The sequence below is a fragment of the Gekko japonicus genome, unplaced genomic scaffold (assembly GCF_001447785.1).
Source record: "Gekko japonicus isolate JY-2015 unplaced genomic scaffold, Gekko_japonicus_V1.1 scaffold384, whole genome shotgun sequence".
In the NCBI taxonomy this organism is placed as follows: Eukaryota; Metazoa; Chordata; class Lepidosauria; order Squamata; family Gekkonidae; genus Gekko; species Gekko japonicus.
Window position 1 is genome coordinate 709,314 of NW_015175980.1, and position 21,122 is coordinate 730,435.

Sequence of the window (21,122 nt, forward strand, 5' to 3'; positions counted from 1 at the left end):
TCTCTCTCTCTCTCTCACACACACACCCTTACTGTGGCCAGGTGTCTCATTATGCCCTGGTGCTTAAAGGGAAGCTACACATCCAGAGGCAACAAACCTCTGAGTCCCAGTGGTAGGAGGCAGCACCAGGAGGCAGCAGCCTTGGCTTCATCAGCCCTGTTTGCTGGTCCTCCAAAGCAACTGGTCAGCCACTGTGTGAAACCGTATGCTGCGTTAGATGGACCACTGGTCTGATCCAGCAGGGCTCTTCTTGTGTAGCTGGGGAAACATCCAAGGGTGTTGTTGGGAATAAACCAGAATGCCTCCATCCATACATCACACAAAACTAGAATTAAGTCTAACCACAGTTAAGCCAACTGCAAACCACAGGGACTGAAGATGGTTTAAGATATCCTAACTAACCTAACCTAATAGCCTGGCTCCCATTTGGAAGACCACTCTAATCATAGCTTGCATAAATTAAGCCATCGCTCCACATTACACCTGAACTGAACCCCGATGTAATGGGAACCGTTGGCCCTGTTCTGCCAGTACTTTCAGCTTGCTCCAGCTTCAGGTATTACAGGAGGGCTTCATGCAACACTGATAGCACCTCATGCCAGCAGCTCCAGGCTGGATCCTACATCTAGTCCAGCACACACAAGGGCCCCCCCCATCCATACCAGCACCATTCCACTGGTCTTCAGTATGTTCTAAGAATGCCAAGTTGGACAAAGAAGCTCAGTCTCCATCCCACTGCAGTTCATGCACCCCCTTATGATCCTGGCCCTTCTTGCATGCTAGCAAGTGATAACATTTCAGTCGCTTTCGATTTCTTCCCCAGCAACAGCGCTTGGAAAAGGAAACCATCTACCAGAACAAGTGAGCTGTCGCAGGACCTATGCTATGAGGCCTCCTGGAACAGAATGCACCTCCAAAAACACCTCGAGTGTTTGAACAACTGCAAGCGTCTTTTAAATAAAGAAATAGACAAATCTTACACGGTGTATTTGACCAAGCTGTAGATGACCAGTCTTAGTACCAAGGGCCTCTTCCACACTACGCCTGAGAAAGCACTAGCAGATGTTTGAGGGGGGAAATGTACACCTCGTAGAGTTGGGTATGTCAGCAGAGAGACAGGACGAGTGATGGTTAGGTGTGTTCTCAGTGGCAACCCTGACTTCCTTGCCCCGTCATGTCTGAAACGGCATTTAGAGGTTGTAGGGGCAATTCTGCCCTGACCTGGATCTCATCAGATCTCAGAAGCTAAGAAGGGTTGACCCTGGTTAGTATTTGGATGAGAGACTGCCAGTGCTCCCTCTAAGCTGTGGAGTCGTGAGCAAAAATTCTACTTTGTGAGCTACTGGCATTAAAGTTGTGAGTGAGCGATTTGGCTACTGCATAAATTAGTTTGCTCTGGAGCCCTCCTTCCTGAGCTGAGACACAAATGTGTGAGCCGGAGGCTAAAAAACTGTGAGCCAGCTCACACTCACTCAGCTTAGAGGGAACACTGGAGTCCACCAAAGGGAGATGGGAGCTACTATGCAATAACAGGCAACGGCAAACCACCTCTGTCCATCCCTTGCTTTGAAAACCTACAGGACTGCCATAAATTGTCTGCGACTTGATGGCACTCTCCACCAGTGGAGCCCGTTCTAAACTACCTTCAGGCATTTCCCCCCAACATCCGGCTCTTCTCCCTGTCTCCCCTTCATACCCCATCCTTCAGTCTCTGCCTTTATCTTCTGAACAACTGCTGCCTCTTAGCATACACAGAGCGCTGCATTGTTAACTACGCTGGTCAACTCGGTGTAAACACTGCGATTTACACATTGAGGAAATAGGTGGTGGGGAAACCCTGACAAACTTGTTCCTTATCCTTTGTGGTGCCAGGAAGTTGGGCTTGATTTTACTTTGTGGTTTCCAAGCCACATCCTGAACTTGAAAGAGGTGGGAAAGTGACGACAGAAGGAGAAAAGAAGAACAGTTCCAGGAAGTCTTAGAAGTTGCAGAAACAAAGTGGTGGTGGTGGCAGAAACTGAAGCCTGTAATTGTACTGCAAGAATCACGTAATGCAACCGAGACTGCATCTGGCTTTGGCAATGCATGATGTGCAAACCCTTCAGTACTTTTCAAAACAGGACAAAACTATTATCTTTTGTCACTGTGGTATTTTTCAGAACTCCTGGGCCTTATGACTTCCCTACCCACTTAGTACGAAATGGCATATAACTTAAGCCTTCTTCTGTAAGGGGGAATCTCCAGACTTATTGGGAAGCAATCACAGAGGAGAGGTCACGGTGGGATCACTCTCCTTTAAAGAGACACCACACAGCTGATGTCTGATGTCTCAGAGCAGCCTGTGAGGGGGTGTGAGACTGCCAAAATAGCCAGAGTGGCTCCCACCTGCTTGCAAGAAACCTTCTCCCCATGAGAGGCTGGAAGAGACATCGCCTTGGTTTGTCTGAGCTACTATGAGTTTGGAAAACCAGGATTCAGGTCACAAATGATCACACAAACCCCAGTTTGCCTCAGCAAATGCTGGCTTTGTTTCCTTCTCTCCAGGAGGATATCACCAGGGAACAAGCCAGGATAAAACTAGGACTAAGCCAGGGATGCCTGGGTTCAAACATCATGTGAAGGCAAGACTAACTGTGGTTAACAAACCCAATTCAGATCCTGGTTTGCCCAACTAACCATTCATAGTGGAATGGCCCACATTCAGACAATCACACTAACCCCTTGCTAGTCTAAATAAATCACAGTTTCCCATGATGTCTGAACTGAGCCCTATGTGGAAGTGGATCCCGAGTGGCGGCTTCTCAAGGAAAAGTCAGCAGTAGGACATGCCAAGAGGACCTCTCTATGCAAAAGAGCAGCGGTCACTTCGACCCACATGAGCCAAGGCTGAAAGGGCGCTAAAAGCAGCTTAGGACAATCGCAGGTGCCACTGCCCGAGAGCTTTTCATACACTCGGCAGAGTGATCTAGAGCAGAGTTATGCCCTTCTAAGACGCCTTCCTTCAACGGATTGCGAAGGGTGGAAGTCCACTTAGGACAGCACTCTTAAATAAGCCAGCTCGGGGGAATCCCACTTACCATTTTCCACATACGGATGAAAGGGAAGAACCAGGGCTAGAATGACCCTGCCTCTCGTAGGTTCCAGTACACTTCTAATATCTTTTAATACAGTCAATGGCTGATCGCAGCGATCGAGCAGATTCAAGCAGCTGATGACGTCGTACTGGAATCCTGTGTTCTGCCATTCGTTGATGCCCAGCACTCTACGGAGAGGGGGAGAAAGCAGAGGGTTACTTACAACAGGGGTACAGACAGATTGTTCAGGGGCGTGACAAGAAAATTTTGATTGGTGGGGCATGGGAAAATCCAGGGAGGGCGCCCCAGCCATGCCTGCTGCTCCGGTTGCAGCAGCAGAAGCAGCAGCTTCCCTGCGACCTGTAGTCCTCCTCTAGTCGTTTTGATTAGAGAGACTCAATTCTGGGCTGCTTTTCTGTGTAAGCTGGGGGGGGGGATCTCTGACTCTCTGTCTTTCGCATTTTGCATTTTTTTTTTTGCATTTTAAAAAACCTATTTATTTTTTGACTCAATTTTAAAAAACCTATTTATTTTTTGACTCATAACAAAGAAAACGAGACTGAAGCTTCTCTGACTGTCCCTGGGTCATTTTGGAAACCCCACATGCATCTTATATTTCATCTTTTAAAAAATTTGTCGAATTTTTGTCCGAGGGGGCGGAGCACATCTGTAGGGGGCATTGCCTCCAAATGCCCCCCGTGACTACAGGCCTGCATTTCATTACAGTAATCTGGGGCAGGCAAGGCAACTAAGGAAAGGTTATGCCTCGCTCATGACCCTAGGCACATGAACACATGTGAAGTTGGCTTACAGTAAATCAGACCATCGGTCCTTCAAGGGCAGTGTTGTCTACTCAGACTGGCAGTGGCTCTCCAGGGTCTCAGTGGAGGTCTTTCACATCACCTGCTGCATGGACATTTTTAACTAGGTATGCCGGGGATTGAACTGGGGACCTCCGGCAGGCCAATCAGGTGCTCTGCCACTGGGTCACAGACCCTCTACATTCGACTTGCACAGGAACACTGATTTTTTTTAAAGTATTTATTTGCCCAAAGGGATCTAAGAAATCAGAAAGTCACCATCACGCTTCAGAGCACCAACTATTACCCCCTTGCAGAGATTTTGGTAAAGGTGAAGCGTGCCATCAAGTCGCAACTGACTCATGGCGACCTCGTGAAGTCCCTTCTTAGGGTCTTCCAGGCAAAGAGACGGGCAGATGTGATTTTGCCATTGCTTTCCTCTGAGCAGCAGCCCTTCCATCCAAGTATCGACTCTGCTTAGCTTCCGAGCTCTGACAAGATTGGGCTAGCCTAGGCTACTAGGGGCTGCTGCTAGAAATCCTGGTAGCTGCCGCACAATGAGGATCTGAGCTTTCATTTTAGGGGAGGTGGGATTTTTAAGAAATTTAAGAGAAGAAGCAAGTCACTAGTCCTTAAGACTGAGGAGAGCCACATGGGCAGTTCCCTGTTAAGAAGAGGCTTCTCCACACAGCCATGCCCTTGGCAACAATCCACAAACCTGCTCTGCAACCTCAACATGCCAATTTCCCTACTCTCTCTCTCTCTCTCTCTCTCTCTCTCTCTCTCTCTCTCTCTCTCTCTCGCACACAACAACAGAAAAGAATCCTCCCTTCCTCCTGTATTACAATGCTAGTTTCCTAATTTTGCATCAATAAATGCAGTTGGACAAGAATTTTGCATACGAGATAAAATCATAGACATCATGTCTCAAAAAGAAACCAATCCTTACATATCAAAGTTTGTGTCTATTTGGTTTCCTGTTTTAGAATATCTGTCATCTAAGGAAGAGTTTAAATCTGTAGTAGAAACTATTAATCTTATATATTAAGGTTTTCCTAAGATTTCTTTTTTTAAAACAATAATTCTTGGATGACGTCCTTTTTTATTACTTTGTTGGCTGAAGCAAGCCATACTACCAACTCATTCAAATATTAGTTAGACTGTTGTTCAGTTTTGTGTTTTATATATGTATATTTAAAACTGTATATTACTTAAAACCATTTTTTTTTAATGCAGTTGGCTGAGCTTGGGCATTTAAGCTTTCTGATTCTGGGATGTTTCAGTGCATGCTCCCCTGATTGTGCAAGGAGTAATCCAAAATAAGATCTAGAATTTTTGAAATTATAAACTAAGGGAGATTAGCTCAGCACTGATACTGACCCAACAGAGATGTCCTGTTGACCACATGGGATAGTTTTCTATTCCCTCCCCCCCAGTTGCTTGGTTACGTGCCACTTATAACATGATGTACTATTTTGTCCGCTACGCATTCTTATCTGTGGTAAAGACCAGGGTCCAAGTGGGAAAGCTTTCCTATATTTCCTGTGTGGTTGGGATGGTCATCTGTACTGTAATGGGCAACTAATAACATTGAGTGGGGAAGGTAGTCTCCTAAGCTTTTAGAGATCCAGCTTTAACTAACCCTTTCCCTTCCTTACCTTTACTCCACGGTTTTCAGATTTCATAGTATCAAGTGTTCTGTGTTTTGAAAGATTTAATTTAAAAAAAATCATACATGTTGGTGTTTGAGAGTTCACCCCTCCTTACCTAAGAACTGCACCCTGATATCCGTCTACTGCAATTTTAAACCCCTCTTTCCTGAAGGTTTCTCCCGCCGCCCCCCCCCCATTTTACAGAGGTATATAACCCTATGAGGTAGGTTAGGTTGTGGGAGAGAGATAAGAGACAGACCAGTCTAAGGTAATTCTGAATGGCAGCGCTAATTGGGGATGTCGGCCTGGATTTCTCCAATCCCAATCAGGCAGTCCGACCGCTTCACCACCGGCTCTGTTATTAGATGATTTTATTATTGTCGAGTGTACCTTTGTTCGAGATCCTTTTCTCACCCCCCCCATTTTACAGGAAAAGTGAGTTATGTACACACAACAAAGGCATTTAAAAAAAACACCACAGCAAACCCACTTGAATAAATGCCCATGGATGACGGAGTGACATTATACAGAGAGAGGGATCATTTTAAACCTTCCCTCCAGCCACCTACAGCTGCAAAGAAAGAGCCAAAGGAGTAAGAGTCAAAACACTGCAGCAACACATGGAGGGATGGGGAAGAACGAATGCCTTTGCTCCATAGCAACAGACGAAGTCGGTAACTAGGGGAGGAGCATCAGCAAGCCTAAAACATTACAAAATCAGCCTGCGGCACAAATGCTAAGAAGTGAGCTCATTCCTACAGCGGAGCCCAAAGTGAGCAGTGGTTAGAGCACTGGGACTTGGGCTGGAGAGACTCGGGTTCGAATCCACACTAGGCCATGACATTAACTGTGTGTGTAAGTGAGTGGGTGTGACATTGGACCAGTCACCAATTCTTAAGACTAACCTAGAACATCACAAGGTGGTTCTGAGGATAATGTGGAGGATATGAGAACTGCGAATACTGCCTTGAGTGCCTTGGAGGAAATAAATAATAATTGTGTGCGGTCAAGTCGCAACTGACTCATGGTGACCTCAGCAGCATGGGGTTTTCAAGGCAAGAGTTGAGCATAGGTGATTTGCCACTGCCTGCCTCTGCGTAGCAACCCTGGCCTTCCTTGGTGGTCTCCCATCCAAGGACTAACAAGGGCTGACCCTGCTTAGCTTCCAGGATGACAACAGGCCGGTCAGGGGTATTCAGGTGGAAAGGGTGGATAAAAATATAATCTACCGACAGAGAATATTCGTTCACTACAAGGTATGCCAGTTGTCTGCATTCGCCTTTCACACACAAGTCCAAGGTAGTGCCAATACCTGTACTTCTTTTTCTGCAGCTGCCATATCATGGTTTCAGACAATTCGGTGGCATAGATTTCTTCAAAGTGGGGGCTCATGACTTTCGTCACCTCTCCATCTCCGGCTCCTAAGTCAAGAAGCCGACGGGATTTCCAGTCCGGGTTTATCTTAAGCAGTCTCTGAAATTGCTCTGGCGAAAATACAAACATCGAACCTCTTCCCAGCAACCTGAATTTTGAAAGAGACAGAGTTAAGGCTTGGGGGGTTGTTTTAGTGGGAGGAGCAGGCAAAATTGAGAAAAGAGGTACAACATGAGTTTAGGGCAGGGCCAGACATTAGTAGAAGGGATCCTTTAACTGTAACTAAGAGGCCAGGAGCAGGCTATAGGATCATACATTTCCTCCCCTCCCCAGGGAACAGAGGAGGAACCCCACCAGATCAGACCAAGGACGGAGGTCTATCTAGTTCAGTGGTATCTGACATGGCACCTGCCAATGGATTTCTTGGCATCCATTTGCTTGCTGGTCAAAATATCTCTTCCCCAAAGTGAAGAACCCATTCTGGCAGTCCTCTACTTCATGGTCCCCAACATTTTTTGCACCTGTGGGCGCCTTTGGAATTCTGGCAATGGGGTGGCAGACGCAACCACAACATGGCTACCAAAAGAGGTGGAGCCAACTGCAAAATGCCAAGGAGTAGGTTTATGAGTTACTCTAATAGAAACTCTTTTAACATTTCAGATAGTATCTCTGTTTAAAAGGATGCCTTTTAAAATGAATAGAATAATAGAATCATAGAGTTGGAAGGGACCTCCAGGGTCCAACCCGCTGCACAATGCAGGAAGTTCACAAATACCTCCCCCTCCACATCTACAGTGACCGCTGTTCCATGCCCAGAAGATGACAAAAAAACCTCCAGGATCCCCACCCAAAGTGGCCTGGAGAAAAATTGCTTCCTGACCCCAAAGTGGTGACCAGCATTTCCCTGGGTGTGTAAAAAAGGTCCACGAGAACTAAGCACTGAGGCAACCCTTCCTGCCTTCCCTTCTCGTGATCCACCTAGGTTCACAGAATCTGCATTGCTGTCAGATGGCCATCTAGTCTCTGTTTGAAAACCTCCAAAGGAGAGCCCACCACCTCCCAAGGAAGCCTGTTCCGCTGAGTAACCGCTCTGTCAGGAACTTCTTCCTAATGTATTGCTTTAAAATATTTTCTTGCATACCTTCAGTCACACTGTAAAGATTCTTGCCACAAAACAACTATTTTAAAAAATCTGCACAGATAATCAGATCTCTGCTGGCCAATCTGAAGTCCCAGGAGGGGCAAAAGACTCCATCTGGCCCTGCCCACTTTGTAAAAACACTTGGTGGGCCCCAGGAAAGGGGTCAGGGGGCACCATGTTGGAAACTCCCGCTCTACCTCCTTGGAGCTCGAGGTGCTTCACAAAATCTTTAGGGAGCTCCCACTCTGAACAACTGCTTGACTTGAGCGCCACAGAACACCCTGTGTCCTTCCTGTGCAATCGACAGGTGAGATTTTCTGTTCACACACATTCTATTGCACTCAAACACACACACACACACACACCATGAAAAAACGAATGTTGAAAGGTCTGGGTTGAGAAAGAAAGGACCAAAAGGGGAAGAATGAAGTGCACAACACCAGAAGGTGTGTGTGTGGGGGAAACAGATTTAAAAGCGAGGCCGAAGGTGGCACGGTCAGAGCAGCGGGAGAGGAGATTAATATTTTAAAACTGCATAATCTGGCGATTGAGCGGCAAAGACCACAGGAGCCGTCTGGGGCTCCCTCGTGTGACGGGAAGGATCACGGCATCGAAAATGAGCCGTTTATTAAAGAACCTGCGGCAGGTGACGGCCGGGGTCTCTACGGGGCATGTCAGCGGCATCTCTGCCTGTTTGACTTTGAAGGCTCAGTGCGGGAAGATTACCACAGAGGTCCAGGGGGATGAAAGGGGAAGCAGGAAGCACAGAGGGAAGGAAATAATTGGTTAGCGAGACAGAGAGAGAGACAGATAGACAGACAGAAAAGGGGTGGGGTGCAGAGCAGAGCCTCTGAACGAAATCAAACTGCCGTGAAAACCGTGATTGGTACCCGTGTGTCTAAACTGCAGAAAAGCAAACCATGATCAAGGGAGAGGGCTCCAGGAGGCACAAAGAATTAAGTGGCGGTGACGATGAAACAGGATAAAGAAAGCGAGAAAGCAGCATGCATTGATGAATGCGGGAGATAATGGGCTGGAGGAAACTACCTGTTACATTTTGATAAAAAAAGGTGCCGGGGAAAGCATTCAGTCTCGAGTCCCTCTCAGTTTAAAGGCCAGGCCCGCTCCCTGTCCCCAGCGGTAACTCCGAATCTCCACCACATAATTGGTTCCAGAGTATTACCCCCTGAAGGTAGTGTGAAAAACCGCTCAACGTGTCGAAAAGCATTTTGAGCTGTTGGGAAACGGCACGGAAGGGCCGAGGGGGGGGGGGAATACGCTAAGAGGGATGGCACACTTCGGAGGAAATGTTGAATTGAGAAATAAGGCTGGTTCGCAAGATCTTCTTGCGTGCACTCCTCTGAGAGAAAGACGTTAGCTGCTATTCTCAGAACAAATTATATAGCTATATAGGGTTTGGCATCGGAGACAAGATGGGGGGGGGCCTCAAAAAGGAAAGCTGCAATGTGATACTTTCACCAGTGTGCAAACGAGGATGTCAAGCCAGACAATCAGCTAAGGAAAGTAGAGGAGGAAGTTTGGGTTTCTGGCAGAACCTATTATGCCTCAGGGAAATAAGCTCCGCTTAAGAAAGGATGATTTAGACTCAGTCTGGCCCAAACAGCCCCACAGGATGCTGCACCAGCAAATCCTGCTCCTCCCCCAGAAACAGGGGACTAAAAATATTATCCGTTACTAAGCACTGGAGCAGGGTTCCAGCTTCCCAACCCGTTGGAGCCTGCAGGCATCTTTGGAATTCTGAAAAAATGTGGCCGGTGTGGCCACAAAATCATTGCCACAGCACGCCATCAGTGACATGGTGAAGATCTTTGTGCTGCGGCGTCAGCTGCTGCCAGAGCAACATTTTTTTTCAGGAATCTGCACAGCTAATCAGCAGCCTTGCTGGAGAAAAGCTCCCAGAGGAGATCCGGGCCCTGCGGGACCTTGCACAGTTCCGCAGGGCCTGCAAGACGGAGCTCTTCCACCAGGTGTTTGAGTAGGAGCCGCCACGACTGTTACCATCTGTCCTAGCCCTTATTACCAACTCGCCGTGAGTGCAAAAATGGTGGTACTGCGTGGAGCTGTGGCCACTAAGGATACCATCCTGGTGACATCGGTTCCCTTGTTAGTTGTTGTGGAGAGCACTTATGTTGCACTGAATGTTTTTAAAATCTTCCATTATAATGCTGTGATGACAACTATTGGTTTAGTATGGATAAGTATGTAGAGTTACTAGGTTACAGGTCAGAGGCAAAAATGAACTCCATAAAGGGAAGCCATTTCTCTTCGGGACCTTATCACTAGTCTTCTCGTAGCGGCTAAAACTTCCATTGCAGCTGGATGGAAAGCAGATAAAGCTCCATCTCGATCCTGCTGGTTGAATAAAGTATGGGACCACCTAATCTTGGAGAAGATAACGGATCACATTCGCCGATCTGAAATCTACCCTAAACAGTCCAATTTTGGAATCTGCACAGTTAATCAGCAGCCTTACTGGAGAAAAGCCTCACCTGGCCCTGCCCACATTCTAAAAACACCTGGCGGGCACCAGGAAAGACATCAGCGGGGGCCAAAGGCACATCCTTTGCTACCTGTTCCTTGTAACCGAAGACGCTGGGGGCTGAACCTGGGACCATCTACAGTCCTGGCTGTCGGTGCAGACGTGACAGCAGACATCAGGAACGAAGCTGTAAGATTGCATGTGCGTGAAAGATGATGCCCAGGCCAGACATGCTCTTCGAGGACTCCCGAGCTCGTGTGACACAGCTAGATTCAAAGCCTCTCACCAGACGAGTCTCAGGGTTTGTCTGCACCACGGGTGACCATAAGACAGAAAATGGCTCACAGGCCGGTTTCTGGTGCACCATCAGGAGCTATGTGCTCAGTGGTATAGCAGCCATTCTGCATGCAGAAGGTTCCCTAGTTCAGTCTCTGGCAATCTCCACTTGGAAAGAGTCCCAAGCAGCTGGCACTAAGAGCTTTTTCTGCGCCCAGGAGCCACTGCCAAACGGAGTGGACAAAACCGAAAGACTGACGGTGTCGTGGGCCAGCTGGGCCAGTCTGAGCCCAGTGTAGCTGAGGACTCCTCAGGAGTTGAGGAGCCACATGCAGCCAGCTCTGAACCAGCTGAAGTCAGTGAATGAAGAAGAAGAAGAAGAAGAAGAAGAATGAGAGATACAGGAGCCTCAAGAGTCATTGCCGGCAGCTGACCTTGACCCACCCATGCAGGGCTCTGAAGCAGCCGACGAAGCCCAGCGGCAGGAAAGTAGCCCACCAGGCTCCCCCTCGTTAATTGAACAGGGAAGGGAAAAGCTCTGACAAGACTTAAGGACACGCAACCCTCTTGGCTCGGTGCCAGCTGCTTAATGATGGCAGTTCTGAGTAAGTGCAGGAGCACCTCCAAGCAGATGGCTATAAATCAGGCTTGTTAAGGAACGCCTCTATAATCAGACCTGGAGAACTGCAGTCTGTGGAAGCAACCTGTCACAACCCTATGAACTTTGTGACCACAACTCGGGACTCTGCCTGCCTTCTGTGACCTCCGGACTGACCCTCAACTCTGCTTTTTGGGCCTGCCTGAACCTTGCTGATCAACGACTTTGGACTGCCTCGACTCTGCTTTCCTGAACAGCCCATGAACTCTGACTGCTGCTAAACTGGCATTTGATCTCTGGACCGGACTCCTGCCCGTGACCTAGCTCTGTTGCCTTGCTCTGCCTGTATTCCAGGACAGATGACATGATCTGGGAGAAGGCAATTTTCGTAAGGGCTGCCAGGATTATTGCGAAGAGTTCGGGGCAGCAAGGCACTTAGGCAGCTCAGGAGCATGCGATACCGATGAGCTGCGAATCAGGTGCGACAAGATCCTGAGCACTCCACATTCATACTGTCGAAACCCTCCATGGCCCCTCTCATACAGCTCAGTAGCCCCCACTACCTGCAGCTGCAAGTATGATTATAAAATATAAAACCTTGAAGGCTGAAAAAAAAACCCTCCATGGCCCCTCTCCAGTCATACAGCTCAGTAGCCCCCACCACCCGCAGCTGCAAGTAGCAAGTATGATCATAAAATATAAAACCTTGAAGGCTGAAAAATATACCTGGCTCCTGAATTTTTCAGGGTGGCTCATAAAGCTGAAGAAAATTCGGCAAGGCCTGCCATTGGCAGTGGGGGTATAATGCTATTACTGATAATAAAGGCAGAATGAGGGGAGAACACAGTTTCACTTACCCATTAATGGACGTCCTAGACATAAAGAGGCTAAAAACGGACGACACGAAGGAGTGATAAAGCTGAATGAACAGCCAGCCGGATTTCTCGATGCTGTTGTTTAAGAAGATCTGTGTTCCTTGGTCAAGGTAGCTCTGGACAAAGACTGGCTGAAGGGACTCACACAGCTGTTCCGTATTGCACAAGTACCACTACAAAGGGAAACACACAGAGACACACCCAAACACATTAAAAAGCCGTATCATTCACATTTCAGCACTGCTAAACTAAGTGCACACAATTATTTTTTAAGTCTCGGTACCTCTTGTAAAGGAGAGCAACAGTGATTTTATATGCAAGCATTTCAGAACGATATATTATTACTTGTTTGCTCATTCTGGAAGATCAAAGCACCCCGACAAACTGCCTCGTGAACAAATCCTTCAAGAAGAAGAGAAGAGATTGGATTTGTTCTGGAAGATCAAAGCACCCCTGACAAACTGCCTCGTGAACAGATCCTTCAAGAAGAGGAGAAGAGATTGGATTTATACCCTGCCCTTCACTACCCAAAGGAGTCTCAGAGTGGCATACAAACTCCTTTCCCTTCCCCTCCCCACAACAGACATCCTGTGGGGTAGGCGGGGCTGAGAAAGCTCTTTCTGGGACTGCTCTTTTTCAAGAACAGTTGTGCCAGAACTATGGCTTCCTCATGCCAGAACTATGGCTTGCCCAAGTTATTTATTATACACTGAAGAAGCGCGTTTCCTTGCTCAGTTAAGACGTCATAGCACCTGACAACATGCAATTTGCATTGAAATCTCGAGGAGGCCCGCTTCGTCACAGAGCCTAAGAACCTCGCAAAGGAAGACTGCAAGTAAGCTCACCATCCCTGCGATCTGATAGTTCAAAATTGCAAAAAGTGTGGATCATCCCTGCGCAAGCAGGGGGCAAAGCAGAAAATGCTGCCACTAGACAGAGCCTCCAAACCGCAGCACAGGCATAGTGTTGGATGTGCCAATCTGTCCAGGGGGAGATACTCTTTGATCTGCTACTGGTGACACCTTCTGGCCAGTTTGGTTTTGGTATCCCCCCTCTCCCGCCCCAGAAGTGAGGGGATGAGATGGCATCACTGGGTAGAGACTCTGGGACAGATACAGGGTTGTCTGACCTCCTGGGGATCAGCCAAAAGAAATGGTGGGCTTGCAAGGCCATGCCTTCACCCTTTGGAATGTTCCAACTCCTGGTCCAGCATCTACATAATCAAGCGTCCCCTGACAATATACAAATGAGCCATTTTTGTCTACCCATGGAAATAAGGTGCTTACAGGGCTCTTTTTGTAGAAAAAGAGTGAGGGGATGAGATGGCATCACTGAGTAGAGACTCTGGGACAGATACAGGGTTGTCTGACCTCCTGGGGATCAGCCAAAAGAAATGGAGGGCTTGCAAGGCCATGCCTTCACCCTTTGGAATGTTCCAACTCCTGGTCCAGCATCTACATAATCAAGCGTCCCCTGACAATATACAAATGAGCCATTTTTGTCTACCCATGGAAATAAGGTGCTTACAGGGCTCTTTTTGTAGAAAAAGCCCAGCAGGAACTCATTAGAATAGCAGGCCACACCCAACAACAGAAACTCATTAGCATATTAGGTCACACCCCTGCAGCCACACCCCATTAGCGCATTAGTGCATTACTAACCCCATGTTACCAGAAGTGTGGTTATCCAGCCACACCCACCTTTTGCTTGTTATTCTGTTTACCTTGTTTGTTGTCAAAACCCAGGGCTTTTTTGTAGCAGGAACTCCTTTGCCTGTTAGGCCACACACCCCTAATGTAGCCAATCCTAATGAGTTTCTGCTGTTGGGTGTGGCCTATTATGCTAATGAGTTCCTGCTGGGGGTGGCCAACTTGGGAGCCAGCCGGAACTCCGTTCCTGTGCGTTCCTGCCCAAAAATAGCCCTGCTTTTAAAACTACACTTTCCAGCAGCATGCTTTATGGCAGCTTTACAGCAATTCTTGCAGCAACAAAATTCAATTAGGCATGCTTTTCAGTCAGTAGCCACCACGTGATGTTTTACCTTGGGCTCCTTGGACCTCAAAGCCAAAACTAGACATAAGCGCATTGCGAAATTGCTTTGGATGTTTGTTTGGAAACGTCCAGACCGTTCCCGGTTAAGCACCAATCTGCCGGTCTGTGCTGTTCTCCCAACACAAGACACAATATTGAATGAAAATACACAGTAGTTAATGACAAACCTCTTGCGCTTCACAAGGACTTAAAACATAAATCCTGTAGTCAGACTTTTACAAATTTATGACAGTCTTAAAAAACACACACACCAGTGTTAAATTATTTTTTAAAAGAAGCTGATTAAAGTTACTCATATAAGTATTTCTACATCATAAATAAATATTTCTATTTAATTGGAACGTGCTATATACAAACTGATGCAGCAACTTGGAACGATCCATATAAGGTACTGCACAGTGTATAATAAATAACTGCTTGTAAACTACAACTATAATGCAATTATAATTGCACAATTATAAAGCAAGGAAATGCTTGGGGGAGGGGAGAGATACATGATTGTGGAGTCATCCCCCCATCCCTCCAAATCTTGAGCATGCCGGTGTCTCCCCCCTTCCCTCCCCCCTTCACTAACTCTCTTTAGCACAGCTGGAGCATACTCAGTCCTCACTGCAAGGGGATTTTGGGAGCTGGATTTTAATTTACAAAGTCACATTTTTTTTTAGCACAGTTGTGGAGTCTCTGTGCAGGTAGGCAACCCCTACCCTGGCTGTGTCTGCCTTTGCGACTGGCCATAGGCCAGTTTTACTGCCAGACATTGTGATTTTGTTGTTGCTGATATACTAAATTTGCAAACATTTCGAATTTTATATCCAGCACAAGAGCAAACACAAGGAAACTGCACTCCCATCCAATGAGGCAGATGAAAGGAAATACTCCTTTACACAACGAGTGATTAAGATGTAGAATTCACTGCCAGAGGATGTAGTGATGGCTACAGGAATAGACAGCTTTAAAAAGAGAATTAGATAGATTCATGAAGGATAGGTCTATTAGTGGCTACTAGCCACGGTGAATAAACCATCACATTCAGAGGCACAAAACTACTGAATCCCAGTGTCAGGAGGCAACACCATGGAAAAGCCAGGCCCACTATATGCCCTGTTGTTGGACCTCCAGAGGAACTGACTGGCCACCATGTGAGACAGGATGCTGGACTAGATGGACCATTGGTCTGATCCAGCAGGGCTCTTCTTATGTTCTTACAGTATGAGATCTTTCAAAACAACTCTTATTCATTCTGTTATCAACCACATGGAACATATAATCCTGCCTATAACCTGCATCAGAGGCCCTTCTCCATGTACCCCTGCTAACGGAGATGAAGCTGGTGGTGAATAGGTATAAGACCCTTTCAGCAGTGGGACTGGCCACAGCTCTCAGACATTCTTGCTGGTACCCAAGGAACCCTCACTGTCTATATTTCGGCTTCAAGCAAAACCTATTCTGTTTCATACTGCTTCTAATTATTTTTTTTAATTAAACTTTATGTGAATCTTCCTGGCTTGGATTACACTGGACCTGTTCCCTGATGGCATTTCCAATTTATATAGTCAGTCATTCACATGAACACACATGAATCTGCTTTATACTGAATTAGATCACTGGTCTATCAAGGTCAGTATTGTCTACTAAGTCTGGCAATGGCTGTCCTGAATCTCAGGCAGAAGTCTTTCACTTCACCTTCTATCTGGTCCTTTTAACTGGAGATGCCGGGGATTGAACCTGGACCTTCTGCATACCAAGCAGATACTCTACCATTCAGCCATAGCTCCCCTTGAACACATGACCTTCAAGGTCAGTACTGTCTACTCAGTCTGGCAGTGGCCCTCCTGCATCTCAGGTAGAGGTCTTTCACGTCACCTCCTACCTGATCTTTTCAGTTGAAGCTGCTGGGGATGGAACTTGGGACCTGCTGCATGCCAAGCAAAAATGCTCCACCACTGTGCCACAGCCCTTCCCCAATTCTATGCAGCCACTCCAGAGGTCATTTCGGGGGGGATCGCAGTTCCCCCGGGTGAGGTATGGGGGGCAGGGCACATGACGAAGCCCCGCCCCCTGCTTCCGGCCGCCCCGCTTCCGGCCCTCATTCAGCCAGGAGGAGGCAGGAGAAGAGGGAGGGTAAGTTGCTTCCTCCCTGCCTCTCCCCACCCCTGCCTGCCTGGGGCCAGGGAGGGCCCATTGGGCAGGGGGTTGGACTAGATGGTCTGTATGGCCCCTTCCAACTCTATGATTCTATAATTAGAAGTAACAGGGCACAGTGTTACATGGGTAACTGCAAAGCTTTCTACAAAAATGGTTGCTTTTTATTTGTATAGCTAAATAGTATAGTTTGTTTAATGGCTTTCGCCAGCTTATAATACAAAAATAAAACTAGATACAGAGAATAGAAAAATAAGATTCGGATTTAAAATAATATAATATGGAATAAAATCGACCAGAGTTAAGATAAATGGATTATAGCGTAGGATTCATCTTCTCTCTACGTATTGCAAGACGGGCTGCCCAAAACCGAGCAGCAGCCTGGGAAACCTCTGGGTCCACGTCCGAGAGGATGAAATCTTGAATCCAATCTGGGCTGCATACCTAGATTTTACTCTGGATATCAAAGAAAAGTTTCGTGCAAGGCTCCTCATACCAGCAGCACTGTATTAAAACATGTTGTGGAGTCTCTACTTCAAGCGCGCCACAGGGGCAAAAATGCTGGGAGAAGGGGATTTTGTTAATTCTGCCCTCTAAGACCACTCCTCACTAGGGAAAAAGCCCTTCTTTGCTTGGGATTCTCAATGAGGAATAAACAGGACGCTGGAGCTGGATTCTCTAAGGGGACCAGTACATATGGATGGGGAGAGCTTGGCCAAGTCTCCCTGTCTGTCTTGGTCAAAAAGTTTCTGCCTTACCATCGCTTCTCGGCTTTTTGGCTAAGGAGTGTAAGTATTAGCTTTTTATTTGTTCAATGTGTACTATTTTTAATGAGCATATTTTCTGCTTTACTTCACTACTTTGAACAATTCACTTGGAAAATCAGGGTGTACCTTCACTAATAAAAATATTCCAGTTAATTTTGATAAACTTTTTAAAAATTCAGTTTCTTGTTAGGATGCAAATACATTTATTTTTTAAAAAATTATCTCAGAATGATTTTAATTCTTTACGCTACTTAAAAGGAAGGGCTGTGGCTCAGTGGAAGAGTCTCTGCTTTGAATGTCAAAGGTCCAAGGTTCAATCCCCGGCATCTCCAGTTAAAAGGACCAAATAGTAGGTGATGTGAAAGTCCTCTGCCTGAGATCTTGGAGAGCTGCTGCCAGTCTGAGTAGACAATACTGACCTTGATGGACCCGTGGTCTGATCCTGTGTATGTCAGCTTCAAATCTAGTGCATGGAATCATTTAACATTGAACAAGTGTTATAGTTTTATTGTTCATCTTGGATATCTAGAAATATACAGCAACATTAAGTGACAGGCTATTTTGCATACCCCGTGGAGGCAAACCCAACTTTGCCAAAAAGGACACACTTGACTGGAGTGGCAGTCAACCACACCTTTCCGAGGAGCATATTACCCAATATGCATAACTAGAAATGAGCAAATGCAAACTGCCTTTTATATTTGTAGGCACACAATTTAAAATATTAGGTGTACAGCTTTTGAAAAGATAATGTGTGAACTGGCTCGCACTGCCTTGGCTGAAGAAACAGAGTTCTGAAGGAAAGGGGAAGGAAGAAGATCAAGGAGTCAGAGTGCATAGTCCTCAGCGGGAAGCCAAGATAAGGCAGGAAATTTCATCTCCTCACACCCAAGTCTAAGTCTAGGAGACAATGAAGAATGGGTGGGCTAGATTGACTTAATCAACAGTAGACCGTCCTGTCTCATCTTTATCCCCCCTGTCCTCTAGAAAAGCCGAGGGTGGTAGACACGGTTCACACTTATTTCATCCCAAGCCAGCTCTGTGAAGTAGGCTGGGCTGACAGCAACCAGCAAAACTGCTGGGGCTCAGGCCCAACTGTTAGCAGTGTAGGTCTGGGAGGGAAAGTTCATCGCCTCCCATTCACAACTTCGTTCAGGAGGAGAATCACAGTGTAAGAATGGAAAAACAGACGGGTTTGCTTGCTGATTGATGCTCTTATTGGATTGTTGGGTTTGTTGAACACACTGACCCTATGGATGCTGGAAATTAAGCCTCGGCAAGTGTGGCTTTCCTTCCTTCCTCTTTCATAACGATGACACACATTCCACCGCCAACAGAAACAGCCTACAGAAATAGGGCTGAAGCAAGACTAGAGACAAGGTAGGGACAAACTTACAAGGAATGCCAGGGAATTGCATAAGAGCGAACAGAAGCTGGGAGCAGGCACAGAGAAGCTGCTAAATTAAGCTGACAACTCAGTTGTTAGCCTGCTAGCACACCACTAAACACACCGCCATTCCTGCTGCCAACAGGCCGGAGCATAAATCTTTGCACAACTGAAATGGAACTGAAATTAGTCAATGACGTTCTGGCAATCCTGTGCATGTAAGCAACCTGTGCAGTTCAAGAAATGTGTTTGCAACAGAAAGTATCAGCTCCATTGCAAAACTAATATTTCAAACCTGGAAGCAGTAATTATTTTTTTCTGGTGTTATGTAACCAGAAATGTTTTGCTGCTGCTACCGGCAAGTTGAGAAATCTGGGTTCCAGTTCCACCTGTCACTGGTTTGTCACAGTTCCCATTACATAACTTCCATCTATCGCCACCTCAGACTTCACTGGCTTCTTGCAAAAGAGCTGTGTACAAAGTCAAAACTTCCTACCACACCTTACTAAAGGGTGATCCAACAAAAAAAGGAAAGCCCCAAATCGTTCAGATTGTTCCACCCTAACAAAGTTTTGCCACCCACCATCCCCGGGTAAAAATGTGGAGACTGCCAAATTATTCCAGTCATCCCGTCCAGAGCGGGATGCATAGGCATGAACACACATGAAGCTGCCTTTTACTGAGTCACACACCGTTGATCCATCAAGGTCAGTATTGTCTACTTTGACTGGAAGCGGCTCTCCCGGGTCTCAGGCTGAGGTCTTTCCCATCATCTCCTACTTAGTACTTTTCATTGGACATGCCAGGGATTGAACCTGGGACCTCCTGCATGCCAAGCAGATGCTCCACCACTGAGTCACAGCCCCTCCCCTTTGCATAAGCGCCTAAGCTTATTAAGCTAGTCATGAACTTACGAAAATTGGGTTAGGAAGAACCAGGAAGTAGTCTTGTTTTCCCCAGCTTATTCAGTCCATGTTTGCTTAACTTATATTACAAAAGACATAAAGATACCTTGCCGATTGGGACAGTTCCTCTTTTTGAACAGAGGCCATGCTTGTTCTTGCCAGCTGAAGGGCTAATAGTGCCATCATAAGCAGAGTCGCAGCCTTCTGATGCCACAGAAGTCAATGCACTGTAAGTTTCCTCTTCTTCAGACCTGGATAGAATCCTTTATACTGTTATACATTTGCACAGTTTATGGTCCTAAGACATTTTGTGCCCCCAGCGGCAGTTTCCAGTTAGTTTCAGGGAAGGCGGTGGTGGTAAGGAAAAGGCTTTCACATTCACCTTTCCCCTTGCCAACTCTCCACTGAGACTTTCCACCCTTTCTGATTTTTGTTCTTTTCTCCTCTTCCACTTCATGTATTTAGACTTCTCCCCAGCACTGCATGTGCTTCCTAGACGAAAGTAACCTTCCTACGCAGAAGCAACATCCAAACTATTTACATAGCACTTTTTGAGCCTTCAAAGGGCTTCACATATACTCTCTGTATAATAGTGTGTGCGCAGATAGATAGACAGATACAATTAATATGTGTGTGTATGTGTGGGGAGAGAGGGAGAGACAAACAGACAGACAGAGGCAAGCTTTAGACCACCAAGTAAGTTCATGGAAGGGACAAGATTTGCTTAGTTCATGGCACATTGCCATCACTTTCTCCTAACCAAGTTTTTCTCTCACTTCCCTCCTCTCAAAATTGCTACCCACACTGAATGCAGAAAACAGTCCGCATTCAGTCAATGCACCCACTTCCTTGTCCTTTCCGGATTCAGGTAAGAGCACCAGCTCAGCGTGCAGTAAGTTACAGGTTCAATCCCCCCTGTTACAAAGATCAGGTGAAGGGAAAGACCTCTGTCTGAGACCCCTTCAGAGCAGACAACACTGACCTGGATAGACCAAAGATGAGGCAGCTTCTTTATCATATGGCAGAATTACACACAGGAAGTATGTAATATTCATTATTTATTCATTTATCCATCTAATTTATATCCCGTCCTCCCTGCCAAGGCAGGCTCCGAAGGCTCACATAAATATAAAATATGTAACCAAGTTGATACAATGGGTATGCAGACTGACTGGGCAATCCCCCGGTACTAATATCTAGGCAGCTTGGTGTATTCAAACAAGATACTTAATATGGAGACTCCACAGTTCAGTGGCAGAGTAACTGCTTGGCATGGCGAAGGTCCTAGGTTCGGTCCCTGGCAGCCTCAGTTAAAAAGCTTAGCGAAAGACCACTCCCTGAAGAGCGGCTGCCAGTCCGAGCAGACAACACTGACCTAGGCTGATCAGTATAAGGCACCTTCCATGGACACAGATATGTCCTGTGGTGCCCTTAGCTCAGGGGCAGAGCCTCAGAAGGTCCCAGGTTCAACCTGCACGTAAAATGACCCCCTGTCATAACAGAGACCCTTAAACTTTGCCCCCCCCCGCCCCAAAACAAAAAGCTCCCCCACTCAGACTCCCCCCCCATCCTTTCCGTG

General features: G+C 46.7%; 1 protein-coding gene across 3 annotated transcripts in view; it reads right to left on the minus strand.

Moving 5' to 3' along the window:
* Positions 1 to 21,122, minus strand: part of METTL9 (methyltransferase like 9) — a 37,824-nt gene that overhangs the window by 15,925 nt on the left and 777 nt on the right. For 2 of the 3 annotated variants that reach the window (XM_015426207.1, XM_015426205.1), the window contains exons 2-4: positions 12,273 to 12,463; positions 6,839 to 7,048; positions 3,078 to 3,262 (exon numbers count right to left, since the gene is read on the minus strand). In XM_015426207.1, the coding sequence (XP_015281693.1) occupies positions 3,078 to 3,262; positions 6,839 to 7,048; positions 12,273 to 12,463 (586 nt within the window). Of the gene's footprint in view, positions 1 to 3,077; positions 3,263 to 6,838; positions 7,049 to 12,272; positions 12,464 to 14,331; positions 14,451 to 21,122 lie in introns of all 3 variants that reach the window. The other variant, XM_015426206.1, reaches the window with a different exon arrangement.